A 17,873-nucleotide genomic window follows, 5' to 3' on the forward strand; every position below is an offset into this window, starting at 1 on the left:
TGGAGGAGAAACAGTTTTTTAAAAAGTCGCGATCATGTGGTACGGAAGAGTATTAGGGCCACTGCATAAAATTTTTGGCCCTAATACTCTTCCGTAATGTGGTGACCTAAATCAATGAAAAGTTTGATTTTTCAAATTTCTGAAGAAAAAAAAACATATTACTATACGATAAATAAATAAATAAATACTCCCTATATTATAAATAAATCCAGAGATCTACCTGGGGCCCTCTACTAAAAATATGAGCACACCAGAGGCGCTTCAGCAGCTTCCTCTGATCCTAAATGTGGATGTGCAACACACTTTAGTGACCTACTTCTGTTGTTGACTAGTAACAACAGTAATACTTTCTCAGTCAGCTGTATTATAAATTATATTATATAAGAAATTGAGATGACAAAAAATAAATGAAGTCACACCCACAAATTAGCTGTCATCTTCCTTAACAATAACAGAGGGTTTTCCGACCGCAGCATACTCCGCTTGCCGGTTGCAGCTCCCGGCATCTGCAGCACAGTATCAGGTGCGGCTCCATCATTGGCTACTACAGGCTTCAGGGGAGGAGTTTCACACCCCCTGGCTACACAGTAACGCTTGGTACTTAAAAAAAAACACTAGTCCGTCCGTCATCGCACTGCTAGCCTAGAAAAATATGATCCCGAGAAGAGCAGCTCCTGCGCTTCAACACTTAGGACAATTTAACTGCAACTAATTTTAGTTGAAATCACACAACGTCGCTGAGTTTGGTTCTTACATTTTCCCTGTCTTTTTCTGCGCTGGACCATTCGTGTCAGAAAATGTGCGTGGAGAGCGATGGATGCGAGATTGAAGGCTGCAGCAGTTCGGATGAGGTGCGCACGCTGTCGGGAAGCATGAGCCCCGGACTGAAATCCAGCCCGGACCTCCACCCGTGTAAACCGGGGCAGAAATTCCGCGCTGCTCTGCTTAGATGCCGTTCACCGGCCGCTGCCGCCGGGATCCTCACCTTTGGGAACGTCCTCAATTACATGGATAGATCCACTGTAGCCGGTAAGACACCTGACATCTCTCTTTCTGTTATTCTACAATGATTTTATTTATTTGAGGGACTACAGAAAAGAAGCGTGTGCGCCTTTCTTTATTTGCTGGAGTAACTGTACCTGCTATAACTGCCTGTGAGCTGTTTCAGTCTGCTCACCTCAGCTGAGACGGGCGGAACAATGGGCTTGCCCAAGCGCAATGGACAATCTGAGAAAACGGTGTTTTCATGGTTGTATCCTCTGTCTGCTGTGATTACATCAAGCAAATAACCTATGTGTCTTCAGTATCACCCATGAAAATGTTTGACAGTAATGATTTTTACTCGGAGCTGACAGATAATTGCAGGTCGATCAATTAGGGCGATCAGTTCTCCATCCACTAACCTGAGTACATGATGTAAAATGTCGCTGTGAGCTCGTCTGTCAGATCAGACCCAGCGAATTGAAAGAAAGAGAGAGAAAGAGAGACTGTGTGTGTGTGTGTGTGTGTGTGTGTGTGTGTATCCCTGGGAAAAATCAGTCAGTTCTTCGTCGTTTCTGGGCGCAATGTAGTCCAACATCTAATAGCCTGTATTTTGTGCAGCAGCTCGCTGAGTGATGCTGTGACGAGGCCATGTGGTGTTAATCCTCCTCAAGTCCTCGCATTTGCTCACTGTAGAGACCCAGAGTGTGGTTTCTTAAGAATGACTACAGTGCGCAGATGGACCTGTAGCCTTAAAATGTGAAAAGTGCCTTATTCAGCCTAGTTATAGATTTTATAAATTAATGAATTGACTGTGGCAAGAATATACTGTGATTATAGATAAATGGTAGCTTTGAGAGGTCTGTTTATGTAGCTATTCTCAGGCAGAATGTTTGTAGTCTCATAGAAGGTCCTTTAGCAGATTTTGATTCAGTTTAGTTGATTATTATAGATTCCTTGGAGAGTAAGAACTGTGTAACCAGTTCTTAAAATCATTAGCCCTCTGCACAAATAAAAGATTGTTCAATTAGATCTGGTTGGCATTTTATCCATATCCTAGTTTTTATTTTGTTTAGTTAGTCACTTTTATTTTGTGTTTGGGCTACTCATCAAGGCTTGGCCATTGGACTGTGGCACTGAATGTGTTAAAAAATACTGCAGCACCAAGGAGAACGGAGGGAAGGGTGCTCATGGCGAGAGCAGGAGCTTCTGTAAAACACACTTTCAGATTGCAAGTCTGTGTTGATACTGATATCACCATTACTCAACAGATGGCTACTTCAAAATCTTACTTGTTATTGTATCTTATTATTTATTCACCTATTATTTGCTACATTTTTTATTATTTGGTTTACATAGTTCAAAAATTGATAAACTGGAGGTCTAATGGCTTAATTTCCACTGTGTAGTTCCTGACAGAAAGGAGTGGCTTGTTCACTCAGAACAATGTGTATGCTTAAGTAGCCGCATGCCTATGGCTTGTCTTCCTGAAGGCTCCAGGTCCAGTTTGTCATGCCACAAAGCCTCTGGCTTTTCACTGATCATTACAGCAGGAAGTCCTTAGCTGCCTCGCCAAGAATGTGTTGATGTACAGTGGGATATATGCATTATATATATATAGCTTCAAGTACCACTCAGTCACAGCATATTGTTTGAAAAGGCACGGTCTCGTGGATGAGTCACTGTCCCTCTACAGTAGCGATTTGTACTTCTGTCTCCCTACACCTCCTCCTGTTTTGATCTGAGGAAACTCCTCATTAAGGGGCTCAAAACAACACCATTCTCCTCTGTTCTCTCCATCATGGTCTTCCCTCTATACTGCCTCTGCGCTTTACAATATCAAATGAACAGCGAAGGAGAAAATTCTCTACAAAGCTTTGGACCTCCCAGCTGTGTTTGCTGTGCCATGTCAAGTGACTGAAAGAGATGAGGAGAAAGAGGAAATAGGGAGGAGGAGGAAGGGGGTGGGTGTTCCAGCAGCCTGGGCTAACGCTCATGGGGACTCTGTGCTTGTAGTGCAGAGGGGGTCCTTTCCCCATCTTGCCACCTGAACACTGCTGGACTGTCTTGCATTATGCATGGGCAGTAAGTGCCAGACTGTCACACAGAAGGACCAGCAACCATGCAGCACACTTAACACATACAGTATGAACTGATCAGCCTCCTGCTTCCAGCTCCTTCTATCTCTGGTTGAGCCTTTCTCTCCTCTCCCTCTGTATTGCAGTAATTAGATGGTGGAAGCAGCATATCTGTATTGGGAGCACAGAGAGTTTGCTCTAAGTGCATATGTATGTGTGTTTGGAGGTGGGGGGTATAATGTAGATGGATTATATATCAATATAACATAAATACAATGCTGTTTGATTACATAGCATGGGCTTAATCCTACCTTGAGATCATTGTCTCTTCTTGCTGCTGTTCTCTCTGCTTTCCACTTCTGCTACTTTCTGTTTCTCATTCAAAACCCTTAAGTAGCAGGTACTCAGACACGTCTCAATGTCAATTACACAAGGATGAGTGCACATCCACAGACAGCACACACACACATTGGAAAAGACTACCTACCATTTCAAGAGGGGCTGAATGAGAGAGGGGAGTTGTGAAGGGAGGGGGTGGCTACTGCGGTGGCAGGCGGTCGGAGGGAAGTGGATGCAGAACGCAGGCAGCGTTGAGCCAGAGTGATGCCTTTTCCCCGATGTCAAAAGATCTTTGTACCAAGAACCATTACTGTAATGTGTGTGGATCACTAAAGCATTGTCACGGAGACAGAGGGTGACCATTCCAGACACCGGGGCTATTCTGCTTCACAACAATGATGGGAAAATTGCACCCAGCAGTGCACAGCAGCAGTGTCAAAGACTTTCTGTTAATCTCTTGTGCGACAGGTGAAGCCACACACAAAACAACGGCATGTGCAAACTACAGTTTTTGATTACCATCACTTGCCGAAGATGATGTAAGAACCACAAAATAGGGGAAAAGTCATTGCCTTTTTTTTCTTAAAGGAAGTTGTTTTGTTTAGAGTTTAACAGATTTACTGCCAATTTGTTTTTATTACAAATACGTATATAATATTGCCACTTTGTGAGGAGGAAGAGCTTCAAACAAAGTAATTACGTGAGTGTTAGGTCTTTTTAGTCAGATAGAAACTGGATAGATACTTTATGTATTAGAAATGTTTAGTGGAGATAGGATGTCTAGTTAGACTGTTAAATGCTTAGTCATGCTTATGAGTTTCTACAGGGTACATCTGGTCAAGGATACTAGAGAGAAGAGTTGATGACTGTCAGCAGACAGGGTGTTTAATATTATTATTATGACGTGTATAACTGTAGCCTTAGCCATAATATGTTCTTATGTTTAAGTCACGACATGTTACTAGAAGTCTGTGAGAATGTTTTTAGCTACACACCACTTAACCAACAGACACACACACATTGATTTGCTTCATGTTTTGACTACTGCTATGACCAGCTGCAAAGCTGGTAACAGAGACGTCTCGGTTGACGTTTCTGTGTAGTATGGGGCTAGCCCAACCGAAGGGATATAATGTATAGGCCTGGTGGGTTCAGGGTCTTTCATCTTACATCTGCCTGCGAGCAGTTTGGAGGTGCAAGATACCTGAGCGTGTAATGTTAATTTTACCTGTGATCCTTTGAATAAATCAGCACTGTTTGAAGTTACTTGGACTGTCTCGTCTCTCAGAGTTAGCAATGGTAAGACGAACCGAAGACCTACAGTGAGACTTAAGTTGCTGCATAATGGAAGGCCCATTTTAAAATTTAGAAAGAGTGAAAAACAAATGCAATATTGGTTCATCTGAAACACAAAGCAAAAAGTAAACAAAATGTAATTAAACATACATTATTGCAGATTTATGACAGTGAGTTACTTTTCACACTAAGAATAAATGTTGCTGTACTGCATGCAAATGAATACCTGAACTTTTCAACATTTCCATCCCTTAAACTGCTCTTTCCATCCCTTTTAGAATCAACTTTCAATACCAGTTTCACTGTGTACTGTGTGTTCAAGCAGAGACCATCACAGGGTTGCAAGCAGTTCAAATTGCTGCATTTTCCGGACCATCACAAGCAAGCAGTTCAAATTGCTGCATTTTCCATATTTCTTTGTTGTGGGGTTAGCAAACCGACAATGAACTGGTTTTTGTCAGACACACTTATAGGCCAAATCCAAGTGTGACCAGGCACAGAGGAGACCACTATTAAATTTCAGGAGGGTGTGAATGGCAGCAGTCAGCGATGCGCTCTGTGTAGTGATTCAAGGCTCAGCTATTCAGACAGTAGGTAAGACCTAACACAGAGTGCTCCTCCAGAAGCTTGTTTTTATGGCTGTGTGATGTAGAGGAGACAGAAATGAGGAGCATCTGGGACACTGTTGGGTGTCCTAATGAAACTGATCAGTCAGTTAGTTATTGTACTGCATTGCAGAATAGCAGTATGCAGTAGAATGGAGCACCGGCATTTCAAGATTGGAGTGGAGGGCTATGCATCTGGATGAGCTAATGTATGATGGCTCACTTGTGTCTAACCTTTGGCAGCAGCTATTTAACCCATAGCTACAGATATTCATTTTTATTTTAGTGCATATACTGTAGGAGCTTTAGAGGACCATTGCATTTTAATTTAATTTGAGGTGGCTTTGAAACCTTAAATCTTGGTGTTGGTGTCCCTGCAGTCCCACAGCAAGCAGACCAAGTTCCTTGACATCTTATCATAAAGAGGGGATTAAACGTTTTTTCAGAGAATATGAGGCTATGTGAGGCAGACACTCAACACTTAAAGTTATTTGCTTGGTAAGTAAATAATCCCTGATCTACATTAGCTCTAGCCACCCCCCTGTGTGCACCCTAGTCACCCCCTTCTCAGCCAGTAAAGGACCAATTTGTGGGGTGGGTGACTGAATCTGTGTTGAACAGAAATGTTGGGGAGCTTCAGATTAACACTTCTACCAGGCATCTTACACTGAGTTGTCCAAGTCAAGCTATCATTCCTGAAATACCCCCAAAACAGGATTACATGCAGATGGACAGTGTGGGACTCTATGAACTTTTGGTATCCGGTTTATAGACACGAATGATCATGTGGTGATAATCCTCTTAAGGGAAGCTCACTGTTTCACAGTCAAAATTATATAGCCATTTATCCAGTCTGACAGGCTAGGCAGATTAATTCTTGTTAGCTTTGTCTAGTTCCATTGTTGCTACTTATTATCACTGTCCACATAAGGCTGAGTCATTCTTTCACATTAGCATTTTCATTGTTGTGCTTATTTGAATTGTTCTCCACATATTTTCCTGCTTCTTGTCACAAACCCAAATGCTCTAAGTGCTCAAAGTGCAAAAAGCGCACCACTTTCAGTTCCACTATGCTAGAAAAGAAGAGAAGTGAAGATAGTGTCTGTCATGGAGATTTAGAAACAAATCACATTTTAAGGGAATACAAAAACAGAAAGTGGGCTCGTTGAGTGACAACCCAAATGCAGGGTGTCTTTCTCATATTGTATATCTTTATATTGGTGGTAGAAACACAACACAGCAGATCTCAGTAATATGATGTGTGTCAAGGTTAGACATTCAGGAAGTGTCTTTTCACTACTAACTGTATGAGAGGTCATGTAGGCCATGCTCGAGCTGTTGTGGTGTTTAGCTCTTGGTTGTTTCACTCTTTGCTCTTCTCCCTATTCACCCTCTCCTGTTCTATGGCATTCAAATGAAAGGTCCCTGAACAACAGAAGAGGCATTAAAAAGATGGAAGGGGCTCTAGAAATGAACTTTATGGCATTGCTGCCTTTGTTGCTTGCCATGCCTTTTCCATTTGATGTAGAATAGTTTTGAATTAGACAAACACAGTATGAATCCATGTCTTTTAACATGACACTATAATTGCTTTTGCACATTTTACTATATTTCAACACTTTCTAAAACATTGTTGACAGCAAAATATTATTACTATTCAGATGATAAAGTGTAGCTCAATTTCTGGACCTCTTTTCAAGTGGACTTTTCCAGACTGTTTTCCTACAGATATCCCAGTAATCTCTTTATGTCTGTATCCTAGCGTGCCGTTCCCACTGCTGTGAGAAAACAGTCTGTGTGTTCTTTAGGATCCAATTTAGCCGACATCTGTAATAGTAACTGGCAGAATTAGACAGAGCTTCTTCCTCTGCCAGCGCAGCTCCAACACATTTTAACATCGAGTAGATACACTTCCCTTGCAGCAGCTTTCACCCTACGACTCAGCAGCTATGAATTCACCGTCTCATGGATCTGCTGATGGTCACTTTGGGGTGACTCTTTGACTCTTCTCCTACACACAGCGGTTAATTTGGCATTACCTCAACCTTGCACCATTTACCACCCAATACAGTAATGAGGCCATTACATGTGTTGCATTCTGGAGAGGACATTTTTACTCTGTGCTGCCTATGGTACAGACCAGAGGTTTCCAGACTAAGCTGAAGAGGAGGGGCAGAGGGAGAGGTGTGGGGGTGACCTGCAGCAGTGATGCAGTTTATAGAGGCAATGAAAGCCATTTAAAACCCTTAGCACCCAATTGCTGCAATTAGCATCTAACATTGTGCTCCTTTTCTAAGTCATCACTCAGTCAAATCTGACCACACATACTGCCCATGATATACTGTATTAGATTCTGCATTATTTACAGTTTATGAGGATATCATCAGATCCCGTCTATTGTGAATAAATATCCATACATTTTCTTACAAATCATAGAAGACGATGCTCCCACTGCACAACTCCAGAACAAGAATCATATGATTTTTAAGATTTTTTTAAGCATTAAAATAATACAGTGATAGCTCTTTACATCCATGGGTACATTGCAAATAGGTAGTGCTAATAGCTAACTTGATGGTATATACAGTAATTCCTGTTTATAAAAAATGCCACACATCCATTTAGAACAAAACCTCATGTCGTGTTTTTAACAAGAGCCAATATCAGGCAAAAATCAACATACAGTGCCTTTTCTTATCATCGCAGGTCTTATTCTTATTCTTATCTTTCAACTTCCTGTAGCTTGACGAGTTGAATTGTAAAAGACAGCAATTGTTGATCAAGCTCCTTGTTGATTTGTGCCATGTGAAGGTGAGTGTTAGCCTGATAATCACTGCCCTCCCCTCTGTCATCAGAAGAGCGTGTGTGGACATAAGGACAGAGCAGTGGTGGGTTCTTTGGTGGTGCATCGTCCACCTCCAGAGGTAGCTTTGGGATTACAGCCCTGAGACAAACACACTGTTCGGTTCAGTTCAGTCAGGAATTTTTAGAACATATTGGAATGACAGTAGAATAACTCATGAACAGAAGAACAGGATTCTCTCAACTTACCATCCATCCCTATCTTAAAACCCATCCTCCATTTGCCCCATGTTAAAATGACGCCCCTCCCTTCCTGTCTCATTATCTGAGATGATTAGAGTGTTTACCTGATGACAGAGCTGAAATTTGTCCCTTCAGGGCTGCAGGAAGGAAGGAATAGAGATTTGGGATAAGTGAAGGCCTTTCAAATAATGTGAAAATAACAGTTTATTGCAGCTTAAAAAATGTGATATGAAAAAAAAAATCCTCACTTCCTAAATTTTGTCTATTATGATTATCGTCATAGCAAAATTTCACATGGAGATATGCAGGTCAACAACATTAATGAATAATTGTGTTACAGATGACACTGAGAAGGCGGTTTTTAATCAGACGACTGACCTTTTCACTGCTCTTACTGCACTGTGCATTTCCCTTTCCTCCAGCCACCCCAAACACTCTGTGATGTTCCCACTAATTTCAATACACACACACACACACAGCACACCAAGAGAGATGGTAATAAAAAAGAGAAAAACACCAAGCTATGTATCAAAGTAATGTGCTGTGAAGGTCATATTCAAATGTTCACTTTGAGTTCACTGATACATGTGATGAAGAAATGGGAATAGAGGAAAATGCAGTCTAGTTCATATTGTTGCGACACACACACACACACTGAATGTTGATCAACAGAACAGCAGCTTGAAATTTGTTACAAGTGATGAAACCATAATGCCCTGGGACTTGCTGAGATTGGATTTTTCTTTAACAAGTTGATCTTGAGGGGATTGGAATTTAATATTGACCTGTTTGCAGCACAAGTTACTCGCAGCGGTTGTGAAAGCAGACCCAGCTGTAGATAAGTGTAATATTAGCTCTCACCTCCTGGAACTCCTCAGCTGCTAGAATAATATTTAGAGTGCTTATGTAAAGCAGCTATAAATTTGAAAGCCTTAATTCTTAAGGAAATATCAGAATCAGAATCAGCTTTAATATATCAAAATAAGCAGTATTAACAAGCAACAAACAGTGCAAACAATGCAGAAAAAGCAGTATAAACAGACAGTAAACAATGCAGACAACAAAGGAATGTTCGTTGAAATGAGATAAGTAGGGATAAAACAGAGTACTTAAGAACTAGAAACCTGTACGAGTCTCTATAATCTGTACGAGGTATATTTACAGGTATTGCACTGAGGGTTATTGTCCAATCATATGGTCATTGGTTAAGTGTTCATCAGGGTGACAGCCTGGGGGAAGAAACTGTCCCTGTGCCTGGTTGTCTTAGTGCACAGTGACCTGTAACGCCTTCCAGAGGGGAGGAGTTCAAACAGATTGTATCTGGGGTGTGAGGGGTCTGCAGTGATCCTCTCCACCCTCCTTTTGACCCAGTGTGGTGTACAGGTCCTCCATGGAGGGCAGGCTCACACCAATGACTTTTACTGCAGTCCTGACTGTCCGCTGAAGTCTGTACTTGTACTTATCTGATCTTTTCTCCTATTTACATGTGATAGTGTAAATTGTGGAGGCTGGCAGAGGTGTGGTGTAATCATTTATATCCACCATTTGGACCATGAAAAAGGTCTGTGTTTGTGCAATCCCCCACATGTTTTATCAGCTCCTTTCTTTTAATTTCATTTGTGGATGTGTCATATCATCAGAGAAAGATGAGACTGCAGCAGGATATTCATTACTCATTGACCTCTGTCAAAGACAGGAATCTTTCTGTTAATGTGTCAGAGTTGGACACACACACACTAGCATCTTCTATGTGCTTTCTGCTTTAAAACGTTCACACTGACAATTGAATTCCTATGAGAATGTGCCATTAATTTTCTCTGTCTAAGACATCAATGCTGTCACAATGACAACATACTGTATATGTGCATATACATACCTATTAAACTTAATGTTGGGTTATAGTCACATAATCTGTTCCAAGCAGTTTAGCTTCTCGTTCAAATTAAGGCTGATTTTGCACTGCACAGCTCAATTAGCAGGAACGTAGACAGTGAGACAGTGCTTGCATGTGTTTTTTCCTTGCCTGCACTGAGGGAGAATGTACCCATGAGACCATGGCATGCAGGCAGAGTTTAGATGTTTGCTTCTGCAGTAGAGTTGTGCTCCAGATGACTGGTTACACCTCTCTGCCGAGGGTGGATTATTACGGTGTTCTTGTGATCCCTCAGCACCATAACGCAGGGTTGTGTTTAAATAAGTAACCCTGCAGGCAACTTGCCACCACATCACTTCCGAAAATTACATTTTTATCTCATATATTTATGCCATTGAAAATATAGTATTATACAATTTGGCTTAATCTGTGTTGATTGTAGTTAGTGTGGCTGCAGTGATGTTTTATGAGAAAAGACTACAGCCTGCTTCAGTAGCCCATGTTGTCATTAATTCAGGTTGTTGAAACTTGTTGGAACTACCTGGGCAGCACCACAGATCAAAGCTCAAGTCTGTATTTCTTAATGGCAAGTAAGTGTGTTAGGCCTGAGGCTGTGTGCTGTAGGTATGTGTGTGGTTCTTTAATGAAGCGGCTCTGGTATGTGGAGGAAGTCAGACAGGAACAAAAAGGATGCCTTTGTGTGGCTTTCCCACGACAAAAAGAGCTCAAAGTTACCTGATAGCCAAACCTCACCACTGAAAAATCTGACAGAAAGGTGTACAGTTCTGTTTTGGAAATGGGGTCACCTACTTTTCATCGGGCAAAATGAGTTCAAATGCATTGTCAAAAAAGCCCAAATCCCCAACCCCATACACATATGCACACACCCCAGTCCCCCTTGCCTTCATAACTGGGATGAAGCTGATTTGAAAATGAGGGGCTTCCCCCTTAACTGAACACAGTGAGAGTGGCATTGGTTGGATTGCTGAGGTCACCTTGACACCATCAGAATAAAAATGCTTTTATTTGTGTGAGAGGTGGTCCTCTTTGGTTAGAACTGATATTAATACATTTATAATGACATTTACGTATATAGAATGCAATAGACATATACTGTAGTTTAGCCAGCTGTAGTGGATAGTAGTAAAACATACTGTATGTCCCATGAGCTCTGGCCCAAATGCAGTATTTTTTGGCTGCCATGGAGAATCATGATTGATGACTGGGAGTAGAAACAGACTCATTTATGGCAGATGTTTTCACTGTGGACATAAAGATCAGATAGGGCAAAGAGTCTCTACTTGTTTCATCAGTTATACTTAGACTCCGCATGATCCAGTCAAACAGCCCTGTAACAAGATGGATGCTAAATTGCAGGGCAGAGCTTGGGGGGGGGCATAGAGTCAAGAAACCTGAGCCACTTTCAGTTGAGGGCTGACTGCTGATGGGAGCTTATACCGTATGCCACTGAAGAGTCATTGTTTCAGGTTTGTTTGGTTCTTTGTTTTCAGTATAAAAGTACCTTATCTTTTAAGTGACAGAGCAATTCAAATACATTTCAACCTCGACCTTAGTATTTATAGACCCATTTTCACTCAGATTTTTGTATGATTGATTTTTCACCCATTTATATTTAAAAAGAACCCTTAAAATCAAAACTTACTATAAAAGTTTTATTTTTTAAATTTAAAAAAATTATGCTGCAAATATTACTCAGGTGAAGCACGCTAGTCCCACATTGCCCCTGAATTCTTCATTTTATGGAGCCAAAGCACTGTTATTATCCAGAGAAGATAGCTGTGCTTTAGCTGCTTGATGGTAAATTGAGCTGAAAATAAAATCTTAACCGATTTTCTTCTGTTTTTCTGATGGCCTGGCCTCACTTTGTGCTCTCTCTTTACAAATGCACTGAAGTCTAGGACTGTCAGTCCAACAGCCTGTGGACTTTAAATGTTACATATTACAGCTCACGCTGTGGTTGAATCAAGGAGACATCAGATGAAGTAGATGAGCTAGGTGTTAAGCAGAGAATACTTTTTGAAGTAGTCAGATAAACTATTAGGTATTTAAATAAATATTTCAGCAGCATTTTAGAGTGTGCTACTTTATTTAATAATTAAAAAAAAACTTGTGCTATCACTAATCACTAATCTAGCAAAGCATGTCTTGACTGTTCATACAGTTTATGAAAATTATCAGTACCCTCTTCGTAGGACATAAACTTCCAACTTCCTTGTAAAACCACTGAGACACCAGGAGATTAAAACACACTACATATTGACTTTAATCCTCCACACTGTTATGTGAAAAAAGACTGGGATTACTGACAGGATACGTTAAATTCACATATGCTGACGCTGGCTGTAGCTGTTTCTTGTGCACACATTCACACACAGAGGGTAATGTCAGTGAACTCTTACCTGACTCGTGTCTTTTCATATTTTAATGGACAAACTCTAGGTCTGGCAATGATTAGTCGCGTTAACAGTCAGTTATTCTACACTGAAGTGTCTGAACTGTTGCCATGAAATTCTGTACAGACACCCATACCCACATCAGGATGAATGTTAATATCTTTGGTTCTTCGTAGGTATTTTTTCTCCATCATAAAGTTGAAATTTTACTTTATCCTTTGGTTCATGACAAAATACCTGCCAAAAATAATTGCATTCCTGTTTTTATTGGTAGTTTGTGTTCAAATGTTAGCATGGTGACACATTACTTAGATGGTTAACATTGTAGACATGTCATAAACATCACTCAGAGCATGTTGCCATACTGACATGTGCAATTTCATTTTATGGGTGTTCTTGTGCTCTCGTTTTTATGTATTTTCTGTTTTTATTGTTTCGTTTTTAAACTGTTCTTTTATTGCTTTTATTTGTTTTTGAACTTGGACCTTGAGTCTGTAATAAAGTGTCATCATCATCATCATCATCATCATCATTAAATCACTCCTGATAAAAGTACAAAGCCTCACCGTGACTATAGAGTCATGCCATCACATACAAATGTCCTTGCAGACATCTCCAACCTTTCTATGGCCCATGCAGTCATTCCCACATACTTCAAGTCAACTACCATCATCCTGGTACCTAAGACAATTTAAGCACTATCATGGACTACTGTGCCATAGCACAAGTGCTTCGAGGGGATGAGCCTGCAGCACATTAATCCAGATGCCCCATCTTACTTTTGACTCCCTCCAGTTTATTTACCCCTCCACTGACAATGCTGTAATACCTGCCCTCCATCCAGTCCTGCCCACCTGGAGGCTGCTGGTAGGCTGCAGTCAGCTCAGCTTGGCACCCTCACCTCAGACCACACTGAGCTCACACCTGTATCACTCACCAGTGGTGGGCCTTATCAGCAACAACTTCTAGATAAGAGGTGGACCTAACAGCAGCATGGTGCAAGACAAAACAACTTCTCTCTAAATATAGGGAAAATGAAGGAGGTTATCATAAACTTGAGGAAGACACAAGCTGACCACACACTGCTGACCATCAATGGCACAGCTGTACAGCAGCACAAGTTCCTGGGAGTGCAGACAACAGAGGAGCTCTCCTGGACCTCACATGTGACAGCACTCACCAAGAAATTACAGCAACATCTCCACCTCATCATCTTCACTTCTTTGTGTCATATGCAGCAACACCAAAGTATTTTAAAATGACCCTCTGCAGTGTGTATGAGTGTGTGAAGGGTTTTGTCAGACTGCTGGCTTTTGGCCTTTTGGTTATCGTCTGAAAACTTGAGAGCTCCTTATTTCATCCTGCTTTTAAATGATGCTCTTAAATAGATATGTCAGGCATGTTTATTGTATCAAAGCATAATGCCATCTGTTATGAATTGTGGATGTTTTGTGGGATTGTGTTTAAATGCTCTCAGACTCAGCCAAATTGAATGTAAACCTCGGGGTCTTTTTTGTGGGTTTGTGAAAGGATCATTGACCATATCACTTGTCTAGAAAACCAGATACTGTTTGAGCATCTCTCTGAGGCCTGATTTTCTCTCGTTAACATGGCTCCTTTTCAAAATTCCACATAAATAACACTCCTCCGGGTTCACATTCAAGGTCGAGTTCAACTGCTGTTCAGTATTCCTGAGAGACACTGCTGTGAATGACTGCAGCTGATGGAGCTCCTCAGGCAGCCTCATCTCATCGCAACTACCTTTGGTTCGCTTCATTGCATCTGTTTCCAGTACATCTAATGCATTATCCCATATGAACAAGCAGACTATTCCCTGAATATATTATTGATGAGCTATAGGTTTAGTATGCTTCCTTGATGCTTCACTATGCATTCCTTCCACTACCATCTAATATTTAGCATGTTTCTATCCATTCCACTACCATCTAATATTTAGCATGTACTGGCAGGACTAATGCATCATGGCCCTTCAGCTGAATTCAAGTTTTTGATTAATTAAAAATAGAAGTGGGAAAAAAACCCTATTAATCAAAGTGGAAAGGCTGGCACAACTACAGGCCTTTTAATTTGATTCAGCTCCAGTTTGGCTATCAACATTTTGAAGATTAGAGTGAAAGCTGCCTCAAATGTCATAGTGGTTATATCACAGAGTATTCATCCTCACACACTGACAGGGGCTCTCATCTGAATATATTCATCCTGACGTATAATAGTGGTACATACTGGTGGAGGGTAAAGTATCATCTCTAAGGCATATCAAGTATGTAAGTACTTCCTTACATCCTTTGCGTACCTGACCTAGTGAGACAGGTAGTGGAGGGAAGGTGGGGGGTTGGGTGCTTCTTCTCTGTGTTGTGGCTGGAAGTCTCAAAGCAGGTGTAGAAGGTGTTGAGGTCATCCGGCAGGCTGTCTGTGGAGCTGATGATGCTGGTGGTGGTCCTGTAGTCTGTGATGTGCTGCAGGCCTTGCCACATCCGTCTGGAGTCAGCAGTAGAATAGAAGCCATTCAGCTTCTCTCTGTACTGCCTCTTGGCCGCTGTGATGGCTTTCCTCAGTCTGTACTTTGCAGCTTTGTACTCCATCTCATTGCCTGATCTGAATGCATGAGAGTGAGCACACAGCATGTGGCGTACCTGACTGTTTATCCAGGGCTTCTGGTTGGGGAACCTCCTGTTGTCAATACAGGTACTAATGTATCTGGTCACATACTCAGCATAGTCCTGTACGCTGACAGAAAAGTCCTCTGAGGGGGCTACAGCTTTAACCTTATAAAACCATTTGTATCATATTTGCTACGTGAGTTTCTGAGCAAAAAAAAATTGCCCAAAATGCCCATGTATCAAATGTGATACAAAAAAATATGGCACATTTATTCCTATATGCCTTGACTGTCTGTCTATGCATAAATGGCAAATAAAGATGTTGAATCTTGAATTTTTGGGGGGATTTTGTTAAAAAGTTTAATAAACATCTCAGTTTCTCAGTGAGGCTTGATGGCATAACGAGAGAAGTGCAGGAATGAGGAAAAGGAGGGAATGTGGTAGGGAAGAGAAATGAGTATTCACTGTGTTTAGCTGAAGAATGATGTATTCTTGTTAGATTGCTTTGTGACTTGAACAGAGTCCAGTTGTCCTTAATACAGTGCACACACATAGGATATATCCTGCCCCCACAAGTATGGCATACAACACCATCTGTCTGTCTGTATCTTGGTGACTAGATGGATGCAAAGTCGCCTGCCGTGATAAAAACAGCACCAGGGTGCGTTGTCTCTAGCACGCTGATGACGGCGTGGAGTTTGCCGAGAGTCGCCAAGGGATTAGCTCTTGGGCTAAAATACACAGCAGCCAGAAACACGGCACTATGCTCTCTGGCTAGATAGTAGATAGCAATATAATTTCAGCAATAAAAACTCCACTTCTGGTGAACAGTGCTTATAAACAGTCTGTACATCTCCACACCATGAGTTATTGATAAACACACACACACCGCCTCCTTTTACCTTCCCCGAAGCAGCAGTGCGGTGTCCCTGATGTAGTGTGTGTCTGTAGCTGCATCACGGAATCTGGGACTTTGTCAGAAAGCCAAGTCTCGGTGAGAATTAGAGCACAGCATTCTCTGATTTTTTCTAAACACTCTGACCTTCTAGTGGTTGCTATTTTGTGCTGTTACCAGAATTCTATTTCTGTTTCATACCTGTTGTCCTGGATGACTCTTGTGTGTTTTCATCTCCCTTCACCCTCCAGAGGTCTTGGCTCATCCTTCGCCTGGGTTGTATATGTCCCACGACTGATCTGTTAACCTGCTTTACTCCAATGCCGAGTGAGCCTCATCAGTCCTGTGTCTTCCACTCACCACTTAGCCTCCACCTTTTCTGTCCCCTGCCTCTTCCCTCTCCTGAGTTCCCAGCCTCTCACCCCGCTCCTACACCCTGAACCCAGCTCTCCCTACTCTCCTGCTTTAATCTGTAAATCCTCATTAAAGTCTTGTTTGGACCAGCTGTTTTGTGTCCTGCCATTGGGGTCCTCCCTGTCTCATAAACCATCAGGCTTAACAGGAAGAACCTTTTGAAAATGTAGCATTTGACAAAACCCTGCACACATAGAAATTTACAACTCTGGAAAGTTATCACAATGGTAATAATTTTATCTTCATTCCTAATGAGGTAAAGGTAAACTGTGGAAGTACACCGGTCCTGTTACAGAATAATCTGTCAGGAATGTATGTATTTGCCTGTATTGGACTGATAACACAATGGCGTTATATATGACACTGAAGCAAAAGTTAATCCAAGTTTAGCTTTTTTTTTACTGCATTTTTTGTTGTTGAATAAATGTAAAAAAATAGAAATAAATAAGTGAATAATAAAAAAAAATTACTAAAACTTTATTTTTGTAGCAATTGTCTTATAGATGTTGCAAAATGCTTAGCAGGAAAAACATAACAATGACACTAGCAACATAATGGCAGAGCTATGATGAATTCATGTGCAAAGAACAGGAACTCTCGCTCCACAGTAGAATTACTGTGTAAGATTTTATTTTATTTACCACACAGTGTACTGTAAAAAGTGGTTTTGGGTGAAGTTGTGTGTTTGACTCACTACTAACTGAGAAGTAGGAGTTGAACTTTCTTGCACAGTCACACTCACACATGCCACAACTCTTGCTGATTTTATTGGGGAATTTACCTGTGGTACAAACTGTGCAGCCCTCTCTTGCTTCCAGTTTTATACACTGTTCCCCAAGCATGTGAGCGTGATTTTTTTCTGTGTGGCAGGGAAAGGAAGTGGAATGGAAAAAGTGCTCCCCCACCCATTGCAACCACATGGCAAGGGAGGAGAGCAGTCGGTCAGGAGCCCACCGGCCGCAGCCAGGCATATTTGTGGTCAGCTTTCTCCTGGCTGTAGTCTGAGTCGCTCTGCAGCCCGTGGCCTTCCTCTGCACTCTGTTGCTCTCCTACTGTCTCTCACTGGTTACAGTAACATCCAGAAAAGAAGCTCGTTCTCCTCACTTATTATGTCACACTATTTATACTGATGGGGTGACACATGAAAAGGAATTACCCCCTTTTGCAAGAAAAGAGGGGAAGGATCTGGCCACATCAGCAGAGTAGTTCACCACTGCCTGTCACACTCTGGCAAGAATGAATGACTTCCATCCACTGGCTCCCTCTCACTCTGACATGCATAGTGAAAACAGGGGAAAGGGGAAAAAACATA

At 41.5% G+C, this 17,873-nt stretch overlaps 1 protein-coding gene across 2 annotated transcripts in view; it reads left to right on the plus strand.

Moving 5' to 3' along the window:
• The first annotated feature begins 620 nt into the window (after positions 1-620).
• The window catches only part of spns2 (SPNS lysolipid transporter 2, sphingosine-1-phosphate), a 68,774-nt gene continuing 51,521 nt past the window's right edge, over positions 621-17,873 (plus strand). For both annotated transcript variants that reach the window (XM_020612375.1, XM_020612374.1), the window contains exon 1: positions 621-1,029. In XM_020612375.1, the coding sequence (XP_020468031.1) occupies positions 798-1,029 (232 nt within the window). In that variant the 5' untranslated portion in view covers positions 621-797. The remainder of the gene's footprint in view (positions 1,030-17,873) is intronic.

This window comes from Monopterus albus, unplaced genomic scaffold, assembly GCF_001952655.1.
Source record: "Monopterus albus unplaced genomic scaffold, M_albus_1.0 scaffold124.1, whole genome shotgun sequence".
NCBI classification, from domain to species: Eukaryota; Metazoa; Chordata; class Actinopteri; order Synbranchiformes; family Synbranchidae; genus Monopterus; species Monopterus albus.